The sequence below is a fragment of the Schistocerca gregaria genome, chromosome 4 (genome assembly GCF_023897955.1).
Source record: "Schistocerca gregaria isolate iqSchGreg1 chromosome 4, iqSchGreg1.2, whole genome shotgun sequence".
NCBI lineage: Eukaryota > Metazoa > Arthropoda > Insecta > Orthoptera > Acrididae > Schistocerca > Schistocerca gregaria.
The window spans coordinates 202,796,390-202,816,008 of NC_064923.1; the positions used below are offsets into that span (position 1 = coordinate 202,796,390).

The following is a 19,619-nucleotide window of genomic DNA, read 5'->3' on the forward strand; positions in this document are numbered from 1 at the left end:
TGCAGATTTTTCCATACTTTCTGTGTTCTTCTCGCATTTTTTTACCATTTTGCAATTTTTTTACCATTACCCACCGTAGTACTTAAAGCATCAAAGTGGGACGGTATATTCCTCCCGTACACCACTTCTACTGGTGGTATGCCTGTTCCCGTATGAGACTTTGAGTTCCACGCGAAAACCATATGCAGAAGATAGGTGTCCCAATCATCGTTTCTTGCATTCACGTAGAAGCTTAGTAATTTGGAAATGATCTTACGGATGCACTCCGTTTTCCCTGTTGATCTGAAGGTGGAATGAGCTCGTTTGTAACTTCTGAATATGTAGCACACGTCATGCAAATTTCATACCCTGATCCATGACTAAGGTATCAGGTACTCCAAACTTAAATATCCACTACAGTATTGCCCTTTCTGGAATTGCCATCGTTGTTAGGAAGTGTGAAATGGTCGATGGTCATAAGCACATACCCATTCCCTGCATGTATGTTGTAGAATGGCCTGAGAATGTTAAGCCACAGCATTTGAAATGGCTTCGATGCCTGTGGAAACCACTGTAAATAAATTTATTGATGCGAAATATCCACTCTCCACGCACGTCCTTGACATTCTGCTCCACCAAAACCATTCCCCACCAAAACCATTCCACAACATGCCAATCTGTTGTCATCGTCCACAGCGACCTGACAACACATGGTCAGGAACCTGTTGTAACACATCCTTTTGAAAAGCTGTTGGGACCACAACAAGTTGTCCACATCTCTTGACTCTGTACAACAGATTCTCCTGATAGTCTTTGTCTGTGCTTGCTGCCATTCTAATACACTTTTGCCTAATGTACTCAACATGGCTAATTTGCGACTTAATGTGTTCACTGGAAGACATCAGCAGAGATTAATTGAAAAACCAATTCTTGATGACGAAAATAGAACCGTAGAGTTAACACAAATGAAGCTATTAAACTATCTGTTTCTCTAAACCTCTTGTTATTTCCAACAACTCGTCAGAAAGATGCCATCACCAACTAAGAACAGACGGGGAGGGTGAGGGTGGGGGCGGGGGGGGGGGGGGCTGTTAGTAATATGACCGACCAGGACTTCTTATGTATGCGACTGCTGTACCACGAACTATGAACGAATGTAGTACACTGCCCACCTTGTAACGACAGACATGCAGGCTACATTTCTATGACGATAACTTCAACACTTCAGCTCCTTTCCTACAATATGTGAATGTAGTACACTGCCCACCTTGTAACGACAGACATGCAGGCTACATTTCTATGACGATAACTTCAACACTTCAGCTTCTTTCCTACAATAAGTGAGACTGATATACGACGAATGATCAATGACTCATTCACTGTTCACACTCTAATGCTTGTAACTTCTGAATATGTAACACATGCCATAGAAAGTTCGCACCCTGATCCATGACTAAGGTACTCTAGGTCGTTTATTTTTACTATGGAATGATTTTGGGCTAAAGCTGTATATGATTTTTGATCTGCGCCAGAAACCCCATTAGCACACTACTTAGGTGAATTTGGGCTAGGGGAAAGGAATGAAACAGGCACAGAATAAGTTGTTATAATGCAACATAAACGTTGAACAATTAGGGAGTAAATCTGTATGAGCTTTCGGTTCGGTTTCAACAGCATGTGGGATTGGTATACGAGGAACGCCCAAGGAATCTTGTAGTTTCTAATGCCAGACACACAGATTACACTGGTATCACTGCTATGACGCCAAAATTCATGATGGGAGATTACAGGGTAGGCTGGTATGATCCTTCAGCTTGTTCCAACTACGATGGGCTGCTGTACAATTAATGTTCAAACATTCTTGTAAACTGCCGAGGCCGGGCAGTGTAGCCGAGTGGTTCTAGGTATTTCAGTCTGGAACCGTGCGACCGCTACGGTCCTGCCTCGGGCATGGATGTGTGGGATGTCCTTATGTTAGTTAGGTTTAAGTAGTTCTAAGTTCTAGGGGACTGTTGACTTCCGATGTTAAGTCCTGCAGTGCTCAGAGCAATTTGATCCATTTTTGAACACTGCCCACTTCCTAATGCCAAACATGCGAGCTATACTGCAATGATACCGACGTCGACGAAGGACAATCAGATGGGGAAGAGGGCAGAGTAATACGACCCCTTAGATTGTTTCCAACAATGTGTGGGATTGCTCTGCCATCAGTGTCCGCAGAACCTTGACCATTGCGGATGTCTTAATGCCAGACATACAGATTACTGTGCTATGATGCCAACGTCGACGAAGGACAATCGGAGTGTGTGGGACGAGTCAGAGTAGTATAATCCTGCAGCTTGTTTTCGACATCATGTGGGATCGCGATACAGCGAACGACCAAGGAATCTGGTAAATTGCCCGTTTCCTAACGTGCCGGCGTGCAAGACAGTGGTAAGGTATGTGCCATTGTTTGTTTCCTGTGACACCCGTCACAAAGTATTCAAATGGTTCAAATGGCTCTGAGCACTATGGGACTTAACATCTGAGGTCATCAGTCCCCTAGCACTTAGAACTGCTTAAACCTAACTAACCTAAGGACATCACACACATCCATGCCCGAGGCAGGATTCGAACCTGCGACCGTAGCAGTCGCACGGTTCCGGGCTGAAGCGCCTAGAGCCGCTCGGCCACAGCGGCCAGAACAAAGTACTCCATTCTGCTTGGTGCCGTGAACTTCACCACCTCTCCTGGACAGCTGCTTCAACTGACATGAATGTTACATAGCAACCAAGCAGAAAATCGCAAACAGATTTTCACATCGGCCGCCACTGATGGTGCAATTCACGACACGAAGCACGATACTACTGTGTAAATATTTCACAAATTGTATGCATCCATTCGGCGAAAAATCTCATCCCATCACCAGGTTTAGGGTAGTCGGATTGCGTCATAAACGTGGTAGTTCAGGTGTTGAAACCAGTTCGATAGTGAAGTGCGTACAGAACTTGAAAGGCGAGCATGGACTTACCTGCGTAAGCGTCAGTAAAACGGCGAACGTCACGAGCACCGCCACGGTTGGAAGCGCCATGGTTGTCGCAGCGCGTGTGGCCAGCTGCAAGTGCTCTCTCCCATTTAACTGCACGCCGTCACGTGGAATGAAATTGCCTTTCTCCCCTCTTCTCCGCAGGCCGTTTAAGGATTCTGACTGCACGCCGCGGCCTCTAAGTCCCTTGAAGCTATCATTTAACCGTCTCGGTCATCAATTAGTAGGGAGCTTAACGAGGGCATATGTAATTCCATAGAGATTATGACTGCCACTGAAGCAAAAATACAGTCCTCCATTTGCAGCGGCTGTCGGTTGTCGCTGTTATGCAAAACAGATGTGTTGCCGCCACCTTACGAGTCCTACCATTCCCGCGTCTTGCCCACAAGGGAACCTCCCCATCGCACCCCCATCAGATTTTGTTATAAGTTGGCACAGTGGATAGGCCTTGAAAAACTGTACACAGATAAATAGCGAAAACAGAAAGAAGTTGTGTGTAACTATGAAAAAATAAGCAAAATATATAAACTGAGTAGTCCATAGGCAGGATAGGCAACATCCAGGATAAGGTGAGCTCAGGAGCGCCGTGGTCCCGTGGTTAGCGTGAGCAGCTGCGGAAGGAGAGGTCGTTTGTTCAAATCTTTCCTCGAGTGAAAAGTTTACTTTATTTATTTTCGCAAAGTTATGATCTGTCTGTTCGTTCATTGACGTCTCTGTTCACTGTAATACGTTTAGTGTCTGTGTTTTGCGACCTCATCACAAAACCGTGTGATTAGTAGACGGAAGGACGTGCCTCTCCAATGGGAATCGAAAACATTTGATCGCAAGGTCATAGGTCAACCGATTCCTCCACAAGAAAACACGTCTGATATATTCTATACGACACTGGTGGCGGCATGTGCGTCACATGACAGGAATATGTAGTCGACCCACCTACCTTGTACACTTGGCGAATGGGTAAAAAGATTCTTCTACTTTGCCCGATTTAGGTTTTTTTGTGGATGTGATACTCACTCCCAAAAAAGTGATGAAAACATAAGAGTTTGTCACATAAACTGCAACAAATGAATGCAACAGTTTCACAGTCGCACTCTTTTCCCTGTGCTCTGTCAAAACATATGTTTTTAACGTTTTCAAATTCTTCCGTGTGTAGACCGTAAAATCCTGCAAATATCCGAGCAAATCTGAACATGTCCTGGAATTTTGGAGAGCGGAGTTGATTGTGTGTGAGTGCCTGAACTTTCATATTGTCTGAAAATGAAAAATTAAATTTTTCACTCGAGGGAAAACTTGAACCAAGCTCCTTCCGCAGCTGCTCACGTAAACCACGGGACCACGGCGCTTCTGATGTTCCACTCTCCTTGAAGTTGCCTATCTTGCACATGGACTACTCAGTTTGTATATTTTGCTTATTTTTTTCGTAGTTCCACACAACTTCTTCCTGTTTTCTCGATTGATCTGTGTTCAGTTTTCAAGGCCTATCCACTATGCCAACTTATAACTAAATCTGAGGAGGGTGCGATGGGGAGGTTATCTTGTCAGTACTGTTTACAAAGAGGTGATGGGAGACTAAAGATTCCATGTAGTTGTGATTTAAAGTAAACAAAATTATATGTTATTGCAATAATAGAGAAACTTTGATTTTTTTCAAGCGAAAACACACACACACACACACACACACACACACACACACACACACACACACACAAACAAACAAGAAAAAAAATATTTTTAACGGTCTTTGATGACGCAATATTGAGAAATGGGTATCCTTTGTCATAAATATACCAAGGTTACTCCTTATTGTGTTGGATAGTTTAGGAAGGATATAGTATCCCATAGAAATGAGTTAATAGTGCACAAATGTATGCTGAAATAAAGAAACATCCATTAAAAAAATTCAAGAGCCAGAAGGTGGCAAAATGATTTAAAACTTGAAAAACTTTAAAGCGGCTGCGGACCCATGGACGAGTGAATTAATGAAAAAAGAAAGGAAGATCAGTTTATAAGGTTTGTGGACGACGAGGTCATTGGGGTTGGAATACAGCCCCGGAGTGGAGATGAAAGGGGAAGAATAGCGGTCGCGCCATTTTTAGAGGAAGCCCCTCTGCATTGCCTCGACGCAATTTATGGGAAGAACAGAAAGTATAAATCTGGATGGTCGAACAGGGATATGAACCGCCGTCCTCCCGAAGGCGAGACCACCACTTCACTACCACTCTAGCATGGTTAACAGGAAGTTTTCCTGCTGCTGGTGAACGATGTGCAAAATTGAAAGATTTGTTTACGTGGGAGGTGCCTGCACGAGTGCTGTAGCCGTCTACATGACGAACATAAATTATGGTAGTATATGAAATTTTATTAGACTTAAAATCACTTGCTTCCACCTTCCCAGCACCATCGTAACTGGATTCAGAGTTTAGTACGGCAGAATTGCCTGTTTAACTGCCCATTCGTTTGCTGCCAGCAATCACTTATCGCCTTGATCACTTTCCATGGACGCTAGTGTCGCCTTTTAATGAGAATTATAATAGGTCTCCAAACTGAGTTGTGAAATATACCCGCCAGCGACTCTGTCTTGCTTGTTCGTAACCAGTTGCGGATAGAAGGTACCGGGAGAAAGGTAATGATAAAACCTAAGCGGAAGTCGTTACTACAACTACGTTTAATATGAAGTTTTTTCTGAGTGAATTAGTCAAATATACTGCTCATAGATCTTAGAATGGTTTGATTCTGTATAATCTTCCATCAGTAAATAGCTAGGTTGCGTTGTCTCAGGCCAGAAAAGATGTTTTTATCACTGTGTAACGTGGTTTCTCGCATCCTTAGCGTGAAAAAAAGAGCGTACAGTAATCGAAAGTTTGCAGACACCGACAGGTGAGGTGGAATTCACCAGAAGTAGCCAGTAGAGGCGGACCCTCCAGTATAGAAGGAGGCGGGGACTGTTGTATTGTCAGCAGTGAAGACGTAGCAGCGGAGTGGGGTGGGCAGAAGAGCTCAAGTTACTTTGAACGTGAACTGCTCATTGGATGTCACCTGAATAACAAATCTATCAGGGACATTTCAACCCTTTCCAAGTAGTCCATGTCGTCTGTTGGTGATATAATAGTGAAGTGGAAACGCGAAAGAGTAGCCGCAACTGACGGCCGCTGCGGCCGAGCGGTTCTAGGCGTTTCAGTCCAGAACCTCGCAGCTGCTACGGTCGCAGGTTCGAATCCTGCCTCGGGCATGGATGTGTGTAATGTCCTAAGGTTAGTTAGGTTTAAGTAGTTCTAACTGTAAGTGACTGATGACCTCAGATCTTAAGTCCTATAGTGTTTAGAGCCATTTGAGTCGCAACTAAATCAAGATGAATAATACCTCATGTATTGACGAACAAGGACAGTCGAGTTGGTGATCTTATTGTGAAGTGGAAACGCTAAGGAACAGCCATAACAAAATCAAGACGACGCAGACCTCATGTACTGATGAACAGGTACCGTCGAGCATGTGGAGGTTAGGTGTAAAAAATCGCACGAAATCGGCGGAGGGTAATCACTGGTGGGTTACGAACTTCCTTCATCAATGCAGCTGCACTATGTGATCAAAAGTATCCGGACACCTGGCTGAAAATGACTTACAAGTAATGTTGGATTTCAGTATGGTGTTGGCCTACCCTTTGCCTTGATGACAGCTTCCACTCTCGCAACCAAACGTTCAGTTAGGTGCTGGAAGGTTCCTTGAGGAATGGCAGCCCATTATTCACGGATTGCTACTTCGTTACAGAATCATCTAGTAATCGCGAAAGCGTTGCGGAGATTATAGATAAAATCCAGTGGAAGATTCTGCAAGAGAGGCTCTCAGTAGCTCAGTAAAGGCTTTTGTTGTAGTTTCGAGAACATACCTTCACCGAGAAGTCAAGCAGTATATTGCCCCCTCCTACGCATATCTCGTGAAGAGGCCATGAGGATAAAATCAGTGAGATTAGAGCCCACACAAAGGCATACCGACAATCTATCTTTCTACCCACAATGGGCGACTGGAGTAGAAGGGAAGACCGATAGAGGTACTCCGAGTACCCTCCGCCACACACCATCAGGAGTATGGATGTAGATGTAGATGTAGATGAGGAGAGGCATCGATGTCGGTCGGTGAGGCCTGGCACGAAGTCGGCGTTCCAAAACATCCAAACGTTTTCTATGGGATTCAGGTCAGGACTCTGGACAGCCAGTCCATTACAGGCATGTTATTGTCGTGCATTATGCTCGATCGTGTTGAAAGATGCAGTCGCCAACCCAAATTGCTGTACAACAGTGGGAAGCAAGAAGGTGTTTAAAACATCAATGCAGGCCTGTGCTGTCATTGTGCCAAGCAAAACAACAAGGGGCCCAAGCACTCTTCACGAAAACACGACCACACCATAACACCACCATCTACGAATTGAACTGTTGGCACTACACACGCTGGCAGATGACGTTCACTGGCCATTTGCCGCACCCACACCCTGCCATCGGATTACCACATTATGTACCGTGATTCGTCACTCCACAAAACGATTTTCCACTATTCAATCGTCCAATGTTTACGCTTCTTGCACCAAGCGAGGCGTTGCTTGGCATTAATCGGCCTGATGTGTAGCTTGTGAGCAGCCGCACGATCACGAAATCCAAGTTTTCTCACCTCCCGCTTAACTGCCATAATACTTGCAGTGGATCCTGGTGCAGTTTGGAATTCCTGTGTGATGGTCTGGATAGACGTCTGCCTATTACACATTGCGACCCTCTTCAACTGTTGGCGGTCTCTGTCAGTCAACAGACGAGGTCGACCTGTACGCTTTTGTGCTGTACGTTTCCCTTCGCGTTTCCACTTCACTATCACATCGGAAACAGTGGACCTAGGGATATTTAGGAGTGTGGAAATCTCGCATACAGACTTATGAAATAAGTGACACCCAAGCACCTGACCGCGTTCGAAGTCCGTGAGTTCTGCAGAACGCCCCATCCTGGTCTCTCACGATGTCTAATGACTACTGAGGTCGCTGATGTGGAGTACTTGGCAGTAGGTGGCAGCGCAATGCACTTACTATGTCCAGTTACTTTTGAACACATAGTGTAGCTTCATAGGGAGGAGAATGGGGTGCAAAGTTCGAGAAGCTCCTCACCAGCGTCACATGTCTGTAGTCATTGCTAAGAGACAATCGAGGTGATGTAAAGAGCGAAGGCACTGACAGTGACTGACTGGAAACTAGTGATTTGTTGTGATGAATCACACTATAACATGTAGCAATCAGATGGACCTCTATGGCTTTCCAAATGCCTGGAGAACGTTACTCGTCATCATGTGTGCGCCAGAAGTGAAATAAGGAGAAGGTAATGTTACGGTATTGGATTATTTTCGTAGTTAATGTGCAGTCCCCTGATAGAGTTGAAGAAAACACTAATATGGAGGAATATGAACTAATTTTACGACATTGTGTACTGTGTACACTAGAGGAACTATTCAGAGATGATTTTTGTGGCAGCGTGGCAATGTACACAGTCAAAAAACCAACATCCATGAGGCAGCTTTTTACGGACAGTAACATCGCTGAAATGGACTGACTTTCACAGTGTCTCGACCTGAACCTAATGGAAAACCGTTGAGAAGAGTTAGAACGTCGACTTCGCTCTAGACCCCAGTGTACGACATCACTACCTTCTATGGTTTCAGCTCTTGAGGAAGAACCGGCTGCCGTTCCTTCTTGACATTCAGACAATTCAGTGAAAGTGAAAAGGCTTACCGACAATCATTCTTCCCACGCACTATTTGCGAGTGAAACAGGGCTGGAGGAATCAGATAGTGGTACCTAAAGTAACCTCCGCCACACACCATTAGGTGGCTTGTGGAGTATGATGTAGATGGGGTGCAAAGTCACGTCCTCAGCAAAGTCGCCACGGAGGCGAAGGGTGGACATACTCTGTAACAATTCCCGCCCGTAGACATCCGGATACTTTTATGCAGGTAGTATATGTGTCAGTCTATAATTTCTGCACTGGAATTTGAAAAATGAAGTTTGCCCCTGAAAGTTGTTGATTCTAAAAAACAAAATATTACATTCATTGCTAAAAACATTAGGAATTAGCTTCGGCTACTTTTTGAAGCTGAAAGAGAAGTAAACATTTCTTTTACACAGCAAAAACAAACTGGGTTTCCACATTTACACCCCTACACCTAAAAAATATTTTATGAAAATGTGTGTCTGGAAGATAAATTTCCATTTTTAAAGCCTGTGAATTTTTGGTTGTAATTATAGTTTATTTGAAGCATTTGGTATTGTGGCATATCAAACGATGAAACTGACCTGTTTGTTTGGGCTAAGCAGTTTTAAGTAATCGCAACTCGACATCTTCAATAACAGTCATGGTAGCTGTGATTTTTTTTTCTTTCTCGCTGAATTGTGAATGACACTCATCGAAACATCGCTCCTTTTCGATGAGCTCAGTTGGCTGGAAACCCGAGAGCTTTGTATTAAATCATGGCAGTGTTTCGGCTGTGATGCATCAGACTTCCGCAAGGAAGTTCATCATTATTCTTCAGAGATGAAAACTATGGTAAGATAATTGCAACGGTGCTAAATGAAGTATTCTTTTTCTCTCGAAGACAAACCACTAGGATTATTTAAAACATTGTACTCTCTTAATCCTTTCTTTATCAAATTTACAAGACTCTAGAAAAATGAATGAATGCTTTAGCCTGTACACTTATGTGGTACAGATAAGTGAAACTATTTCGTTAACTTTATGAATGCTACTTTCAAGTACCAGTTCTTCTTATAGGCACTAACATAATTGAATTTAAAGTTCCAGATACATTAGGTCATTAGATTTAGCTTTCTATTTTAATTAAAATTTGAAAACTATGGTATTATTTCCGATTTGTTCTCAGCCCTTTCCATATGAATCTCATGTATGCCGTTGTCAAATATCATTGTCTTCTATGACGTATCCGTTAAAACTTCTTATCTAGATTGTGAGACAGATCCACTTTACACTTGATGCAAACAATTTTTGTGGTTGACTTGGTTCACACTTATCACTAAACTCTCTTCTATCGAAACCATCGAAACGCATGTCCTTAATTGGTACTTCATATACATCTCTTCTTTTGGGAAGGTGATTCCCCTGACAGTAGAACACCTACAGCAAATATGCGGTGAAACTGATGTGTGTGATGTCCTTAGGTTAGTAAGGTTTAATTAGTTCTAAGTTCTAGCCGACTGTTGACCTCAGAAGTTAAGTCGCATAGTGCTCAGAGCCACAGGTTGTGAGAGTTCCAGAGGGAGCATCAGGCAGTGCGGGACTAACGGGGGAAAGGAATACAGTATAAGACAAATAAATAACCTCGGGGGATGAAATAAGGAAAGTACCAGAGGATAACACACATAAAAAAGCAAGGCCTAATAGATATCCTTTGATAACACACGAATTACTAAATGTAACTAGCGAAAATGGAAAATATAAAATTGCAGCAAATGAAGCAGGCGAAGCGGAATATAGACGTCTACGAAATCAGACTGACAGAAAGTGCAAAGAATGAATAGAGAAGAAATACAAGACTGTAGAAGTATCCGTAACTAACGGTTAGGATAGATGCTGCCAGAAGAAAAATTAATTGATGAGAAGAGAAGCAGCTGTAGCACTATCAAGAACTCAGATGGCACACCAGTACAAAGCAGAGAAGCAGTTGTTTGATTTTCAAGAGCTCAGATGGTAATCCAGTTCTAAACAGAGAAGGCAAAGCCGAAAGTTAGAAGGCGGAAGAAGTTTATAGAAGGGCTAAATAGTGGAAACGAACTTCAGGGTAAAAGGAAGAGGAAGTAAATGAAAATGAGATTAGAGATGAAAATGAGCGTTTTGCGTCATTGGCCGGGAGGCCCTTTGTGGGGCAGGTTCGGCCGCCTTGGTGCAGGTCTTATTACATTCAACGCCACATTGGGCGACCTGTGCTCCGGATGGGGATGAAATGATGATGAAGACAGCACAACACCCAGTCCCTGAGCGAAGAAAAATCCCCGTCCCAGCCGGGAATCGAACCCGTGCTCGTGGGACGGCACTTCGTCACGCTGACCACTCAGTTTTTTTTTTAAAAAAAATCTCATTTTGTTCGCTTTTGTTCGTTGCATGTGCTCGGGGCGGACGTCGTAAGACATCCGTTTAAGTTCGTTGTTGATCAATTAACTCAGATTTTTTTTTATTACAGAGGGCAGCTAACCCTCTGACCGAACACGCTGAGCTACCGTGCCGGCATATCGGGGCGGACTAGGTTAGAGATAAGATACTACAAGAGGAATTTGACAGAGCACTAAAAAAACATAAGCCGGAAAAATGTCCATGGAGTAGACGACATTCCCTCAGAATTATTGAAATCCTTGGGAGAACCAGGCACGACAAATTTATTCCACCTAGTGCGCAAGATACGTGTCGGGGGAAATACACACACACTTATAATTTCACTTACAATTCACACTTTTAATTTCACAACCGAGAAAGGCAGATGTTGACAAGCGTGAATACTACGGAATTTAAAGTTCAGTAAGTCACATTTCCTAAATGCGGTGATGAAGTGGCTGCAGAAGAACGGCAATGCTTTTTGAAGCGAACATCAGGGAACAAGAATTTCGATTCTGGAGAAATTTAGGGACACGCGAGACAGAACTAACCCTACGACTCCTCTTAGAGGATGGGCTAATGGTAGCAGACATTAAATACATAGATTGATAGAAACTTCCTGGCGGATTAAAACTGTGTGCCGGACCCAGATTCGAACTCGAGACCTTTGCCTTTCGCGGGCAAGTGCTCATAGAGTGATAGGTTTTTTATAACTTATATAGTAACCAGACTGCAATTGTACGAATCGAAGTACATGAAAAGGAAGCCATGGATGAAAAGGGAATTGATCACTGAACGGGCAGTAAAGGAAGCCAAGGAGAAATTTGGAAAGCTAGTTAATGTTCAGGGAAAAATAAAACTTGGATATTTCCCGATGACGTTTTAATTCAGTTAGAGTCAGCAAAGAACTTGGAAGATCGGTTGAAAGGAATGGATAATGTCTTGGAAAGAGATTATAAGATGAACATCAATAAAAGTGAAACAAAGCAATGGAAAGTAGTTGAACTAAATCGGGCTTTTCTGAAGGAATTAAATTTGTAAATGAGACACTAAAAATAGTAGTTGAGTTTTGCTATTTGGGCAGCGAAATATCTGATGATGGTCGAAATATGTAAAATGCATACTGGCAGTAACAAGAAAAGCTTTCATTAAAAAGAGTAGTTTGTTAACGTCTTCTATAATTGTTGGTGACAGGAAGTCTTTTCTGAAGATTACGGAGTTTTGTTTAATACAGAAATGAAACATGGACGATAAGCAGGTCAAACAAGAAAAGAATAAGAAGTAAAAATGTGGTGCTACGGAAGGATGCTGAAGATTGGACGAAGACATCGAGTAAGTAATGAGGAGGTACTGAATAAAATCAGGAAAAAAGATTTGTATGACACAGCTAGAGTAAACGAAGGAATCGGTTGCTAGGACACATACTAGGTCATCAAGAAATCGTCTATTTGGCAGTAATTGTAGAGGTAGACATAGGATGAATATAGTAAGCAGCTTAATGAGGGTGTAGGCTGCAGTAGCTTTTCAGACATGAAGAGGTTTGTCCAGGATAGAGTGGCATGGAAACCAGCATCAACCCAGTCTTTGGACTGAGTACCACAACAACAGCACCATAATGCACAGGATTCCTTTCGATTTTGTAACAGGGACATTTAGTTAACTGAACCATTAAAATTTCTGCCATATCCTTTTCCTCTGTAGCAACATGGCATCCAGCGCCATCCTCTTTTTCTAGTAGGGCCTATGAGTATCAAATTCTTTACACCTAGAAAGATGCCTGTATGTTGGCGCTGTGATTTCCTAGCCAACTATTTTCCTTTCTTCAATATTTGTAATATTTATTTATAACTATTTATTTACGACTATCTCTGAGATATTGACTTAACTAGCTTCCATATACAGGGTGGTCCACTGATAGTGCCCCGGAAAAAAATATCTCACGAAATAAGCATCAAACGAAAAAGACAAAGAAAGAAACTCGTCTAGCTTGAAGGGAGAAACTAGATGGCGCTATGGTTGGCCCATTACATGGCGCTGCCATAGGTCAAACAGATATCAACTGCGTTTTTTAAAACAGGAACACCCATTTTGTTTACATATTCGTGTAGTACGTAAAGAAATATGAATGTTTTAGTTGGACCACTTTTTTTCGCTTTGTGATAGATGGTGCTGTAATAGTGACTAACGTATTAGTACTTGGTATCACGTAACATTCTGCCAGTGCAGACGGTATTTGCTTCGTGATACATTAGCCGTGTTAAAATGTACCGTTTACCAATTGCGGAAAAGGTCAATATCGTGTTGATGTACGGCTGTTGTGATCAAAATGCCCAACGGGCGTCTACTATGTATGCTGCTCGGTATCCTGGACGACATCATCCGAGTGTCCGGACCGTTCGCCGGATAGTTACGTTATTTAAGGAAATAGGAAGTGTTCAGCCACCTGTGAAACGTCAACCACGACCCGCAACAAATGATGATGCCCAAGTAGGTGTTTTAGCTGCTATAGCGGCTAATCCGCACATCAGTAGCAGACAAATTGCGCGAGAATCGGGAATTTCAGAAACGTTGGTGTTGAGAATGCTACATCAACATCGATTGCACCCGTACCATATTTCTATGCGCCAGGAATTGCATGGCGACGACTTTGAACGTTGTGTACAGTTCTGACACTGGGCACAAGAGATTTTTTGTACCCATTCTATTTAGCGACGAAACGTCATTTACCAACAGCGGTAACGTAAACCGGCATAATATGCACTATTGGGCAACGGAAAATCTACGATGGCTGCGACAAGTGGAACATCTGCGACCTTGGCGGGTTAATGTATGGTGCGGCATTATGGGAGGACGGATAATTGGCCCCCATTTTATCGATGGCAATCTAAATGGTGCAACGTATGCTGATTTCGTACGTAATGTTCTACCGATGTTGCTACAAGATGTTTCACTGCATGACAGAATGGTGATGTTCTTCCAACATGATGGATGTCCGACACATAGCTCACGTGCGGTTGAAGCGGTATTGAATAGCATATTTCATGATAGGTGGATTGGTCGTCGAAGCACCTTACAATGGACCGCACGTTCACCGGATCCGACGTCCCCGGATTTCTTTCTGTGGGGGAAGCTGAAGGATATTTGCTATCGTGATCCCCGACAACGCCTGACAACATGCGTCAGCGCATTGTCAATGCATGTGCGAATATTACGGAAGACATACTACTCGCTGTTGAGAGGAATGTCGTTACACGTATTTCAAAATGCGTTGAGGTTAACGAACATCATTTTGAGCATTTATTGCATTAATGTGGTATTTGCAGGTAATCACGCTGTAACAGCATACGTTCTCAGAAATAATAAGTTCACAAAGGTACATGTTTCACATTGGAACAACCGAAATAAAATGTTCAAACGTACTTACGTTCAGTATTTTAATTTACAAAAACTACCTGTTACCAACTGTTCCTCTAAAATTGCGAGCCATATGTTTGTGACTATTACAGTGCGATTTATCATAAAGCGAAAAAAGTGATCCAACTAAAACGTTCATGTTTCTTTACGTACTACACGAATATGTAATAAAAATGGGGGTTCCTATAAAAAAAAAAAAAAAAACGCAATTGTTATCCGTATGACCTATGGCAGCGCCATCTAGCGGGCTAACCACAGCACCATCTGGTTTCCCCCTTCAAGCAAGACAAGTTTCGTTCTTCGTAGTTTTTTCGTTTGACGCTTATTTCGTGAGATATTTGGCCCAATCACGATCAATGGGCCACCCTGTATATCGATCCTGATACTTTCATAAACCATCTGATCAGCCTCTGCATCGGAAACATAGTATTTCGTGAACGACTGGCTGGCTATCAGCTCATCGCAAACTTAGGCTGCAGAGAAGCAGTGTGCTTGCTTGCTCGGAAGGAGGTCAGTTATTTCATTTGATTATAATGTTAGCGCTAATTGACTTAAGATATATTTGTTGCAGGAGCTATATTTTTCGCTAGAGTACTGTTCTGATGAGGTTAGCGTAGTCTGATGGCGAGTCATGGTTTGGAACAGTATATATGACACACAAGTTCCTGTTTCTTGTAGTGGTTTTGAATCATCCCGATCACACATGTGAGTCCGCGTATTCTCATGCAGTTGCGTAGGCTTAAAGAGATTGCAAATTATTGTATCAGTATTCGTGGTGGAAAATAAATTTAATCAAACAACTGCAAAAAGGTAACACGCTACTTAATGACTGAGTTATACATAACTTTGGATGCTGTAGTCTCTACTGCGGTGCTGAGTTACATGCAAATAATAGAATCAAATATTCTTGGTTGTTTATACACTTATACACAGCCCAGTCACATTAATGTGACAGCACCTATGTTCGATTTCAACGTGCAGTAAGCACTCAAACGGCAGGTGTGTAAGGTGTCAGGTAAATCCAACACCTTCCATGAAAACCCTGACATAATAAGCAAATCTACTAGTATGTCACATAGCTCCGAATAAATCGTGACATTAAATTAACCAAAGTAATACGAGTAACGAGTGAGCAAATGGAATACCACAGACTAACACAAGAATGCCTAAATGCATGTCGTACCTTCCCACCGTGAGGCAGACGCAGTTCCGAGGGGAGAAACAAGGGCAGAAGCCGAGAGCAGAACCGTGTTAAGCTAGAAGGCCCTACGATAAGGGACGGACACCCACATCTCCAGCTAACCACGAGGGCTCACCACCTGCACGTTTTAGGATGAGACTTTTTCGCGTCTCAGGTACGTCAAGGACCACCTCCCAGCCCATGTTAAAAGCCAGAGCCCTCCAGAAAAACAGTATAGATCTTACGATAACACAAAAAGGGCCACTACCACCCGCAAGTTTTAGCGTGAGACTTTTTCGCGTGTCTGTTACATTAGGACAATCCTCCAGCCCATGTTAAAAGATAGAGCCCTCCAGAAGAACAGTATAGATCTCATGATAACGCTAAAAGGACCACACCAGCTGCAGGTTTTTGCGTGAGACTTTTTAGCGTCTCTGTTACGTTGCAAACTTTAAAAACATTGCCTCACCACGAAAAGTATAACGTTTCTCATTGGATAGACAGAATTTTTGTAGGCGGAGCTTAAGGTTAACATTGAGACCCTGATTGGTCAGATTAAAACACAGCCAGATAGTTTTTTTTAACCAACTTCGGTGAATTGTAGTAAGGAGAAGTTAAGAGAGAGTTAGTTCCGAGACGGCTAGCTGGATGGCTGTTGCGCCGGCCGCTGTCGCCCTGACGCTGCCTAAACACCGACAAGGTAATGAACGCACGCGATGCCGCATTTTTGAGCGCATAAGGCTTCACTCAGAACTGCAGAAGACTCATCTGTTACACCCCTTTTTTGCGTAATACTAGTGTCGATCGTTAATTAAAACTCATGGTGTTCACATTTGCCACTTGCAGTTAAGATCTGAAACGCGATGATTTTTCTATTTTTATAGTTATTGAGAAGCCACATCAGCCACTGTAATTTACGACAGGTTACATTAGTAATTAAAGATAATTGAGGGTCACTGTAGACCATTTTGATAGTTTTCTCTTTAGTGAAACTTAATTTAAACATAGATTATAGATGTGATATGGCACAGGTCATCCTTCGATCCATTGTAGAACTTGGAAAACCACTCAGGGAATATTCGCTCACATTTTTGTTGAACACAGTTGGTTTTTACCATCCTGTATTGAAACATTTCCTTTTATCTATATTGCAATTTATAAACGATGTTTTGTGAGTAGAATAAAATTATCAATGGTAAACTTAACTGCTTTTTCGACGTTATTTTACCAGCTAACTAAAAATAGAAAATCCTTGAACCCTTTCCACTAAATTTAGTTAGTATTAAGATTCTTTTACAGGGAGTGCAGTGGAGCTGACGCTGAGATCATTTAGTGTTTGGTTATATCATCGCTAGTCTCACTGAACTCTTCTGAATTCTACATGTCATGTGTGGTCTGGCGTCTCCTTACCAACAACAGGTCCCAGGTTCAAACTAGTTAATTCCCTAAAAAACATGCTCAGAGCGTCGTTTCGCGCAAGTGGTAGGGAGACACGATATAGTACAAACAGACACCACCATGAATGTTTAGAAAATGGCGACCCTTCCAGGATGGTAAAATACCATGATTGAAGGTCGACCACATGCCTAAGTAGGTCAGAAAAATATTTTGTTTAAAAATTTTTATAAAAAAAATAAAAATTCTAACGTTATACATAGTCAAAGACAGTATCTGCAGCGATAGATAGTAAAAGTGGTCAAGAAAATGTGAGAATTCTAGCAGTGGCAATAGCATAATTAAGTTATGAATTTTGAAAATTGTTAGAATTAAGTTCTCTCTCCAATGCAAGCTCACAGGTGGCGGATACATCGTTGACAAGTTGGTTCTGTCCCAACAAGTAAGTGAATGGATTGTCAGTCTTGGTAGTGTCAAGTTGTGTGAACAAAAAGTTTATGAAACGCGTGAGATCCTATGAGCGCATGTTGACGAGAAGTAGGGCGCGTGAATTGCTTTTAAAACAGAAAATAAGGGATTCGGAAAGATTAGCAATGGCAGATCGAGACCTTGACCGAATTGAGGTAGAGACCCAGCATGAAAATGGACAGAGAATAGAGGACAGTACAACAGACGATGCAGTATCGTGAGAAATAGGACTTATAACGCACCATAACGAGGATAATGTACACCAAGGCACAGAAAACCTAGGTCAGCATACGACAGAGGAGCAGCAAAGTAGAGAGACAGTCGATGAGGATTTTAACTTGCGTCTTGAATACGTAGAACCCATAGTACAAGTAATCAGAGCTCCCGCACCACAAAGTACAAGGAATGCGAGCAGAAACGTGTCACAGCAGAGGTCAATGCAATCGGTTGCGAACCAACACTTGGGCGAAAACACAGAGCGTAAGACGTCGGAAGAAAACGCAATTGGACCCACCAATCTGGCAGAATTATTACAACAAATTACGGAAACCATGACAAGGCAAAATAAAGAAATTGCGAACCAAATTAAAATTCAGAATGCAGAAACCACGAGACAAATGCGTGAGATTAAAGAACAAAACAAAAAAATTCAGTTACACCTAAGTCATATTGAAGACGAGGCAAAAGAATCTCGAGAAGTGATAGGAAACTTAGTAAATGGTCATAATCAATTGAGAACAGACATTGACAAGGTACAAGTGGACGTACAAACATTGCGTAATGACACTCAGGACGAGATCAAAACATTACGTAACAACACCCAGGGAGAAATCAAGAAACTAAAGAAACAGATAAACGTTAATACTAGACAAGCAGCAGGTACAGCGCGTGAAATTGCTGAAAACAGTGTGTTACACAAACGTATCACAAAAGCAGCTCTGAAAAGATATGATAACCGCATAGTCAAAATACAAGCGCAAACGAAGCGACAATTTCAGAAATTGCGAACAGAGCTTTTGCAAACCAATGAAGAGCGTAGTGAACAAGATCGAACAAGCACGGAGTCTGCAACCACGTCCGTATCTGTAACAGCACCGGAAAAACAAGCAATTAACGAAGATATTAGGCATTTGCGATTCCAATCACAGGCGGAAAGTAACATACGTGAAATCAGACAGACTGCACCGTGGGTACGCGAAAGTTACAGGGGACAATATCCAATGGGTCTACCACAACCGGAAAGAACGACGGGAGAAATGATCAGAAACAAAAGTGCCGAAGAATCGCGAATTTCATATGGAACTATGACGAAGTACAACGATCATTTCCTCACAGTCAGAAACTTTCAACACTTTCGAGAAGGAAACTTATTACATCCACGAACTTTTATTGATCAGTTCCGAGTAGGATTACCAGAACACTGGACGCTAGCACACAAATTAGACTTTACATGTGCACACATGTCAGGAACAGTCGCAGAAACCATGCAGAATGTTGCAGCGACATGCCGATCGTACGAAGATTTCAGAGAGAAGTTTCTCTCACGATATTGGTCCAGCGAAGCACAGAACAGAGTGAAGTACGAATTATTACAGAACCCATATTTTGAAAATTCAGGAGAGAAGAGTCCCGTGAAATTTTTCGAAGTAATGGCAAACAAAAATCAATGCTTAGATGTACCATACAGTGACGGAGAGTTGATTACATTATGCGCGATGAAGCTACCATTGAAATACCAGCAATCATTAGTAGGTCGCGGAGGCAATGACGTCGAAGCATTTAAAGGTATTCTAAGCGAACTAGAGTTCATATTTTCGGAAGATGACGCAAGAAAAAGACGAAGCGCACGTGAAAACGAAAGCAAAAAGCAGTGGAATCCACAAGATACAGTACGAAGAAACAATAATTACGAACCACGTGATAACTTCGCACCAAAAAACGACAATAGATTTCAACAAAGAACCGGTTATGGATTTTGAAGAGAATATGGCAATAACTATAATTCACCCAGGAACGGCAACAACTATTACAG

At 42.4% G+C, this 19,619-nt stretch overlaps 1 protein-coding gene across 1 annotated transcript in view; it reads right to left on the bottom strand.

The window, feature by feature from the left end:
- The window catches only part of LOC126267523 (trypsin-7-like), a 265,359-nt gene extending 262,282 nt beyond the window's left edge, over nt 1-3,077 (bottom strand). Inside the window, exon 1 of the mRNA XM_049972826.1 lies at nt 2,990-3,077. Coding sequence (XP_049828783.1) covers nt 2,990-3,049 — 60 coding nt within the window. The 5' untranslated portion in view covers nt 3,050-3,077. The remainder of the gene's footprint in view (nt 1-2,989) is intronic.
- Nucleotides 3,078-19,619: the final 16,542 nt, after the last annotated feature.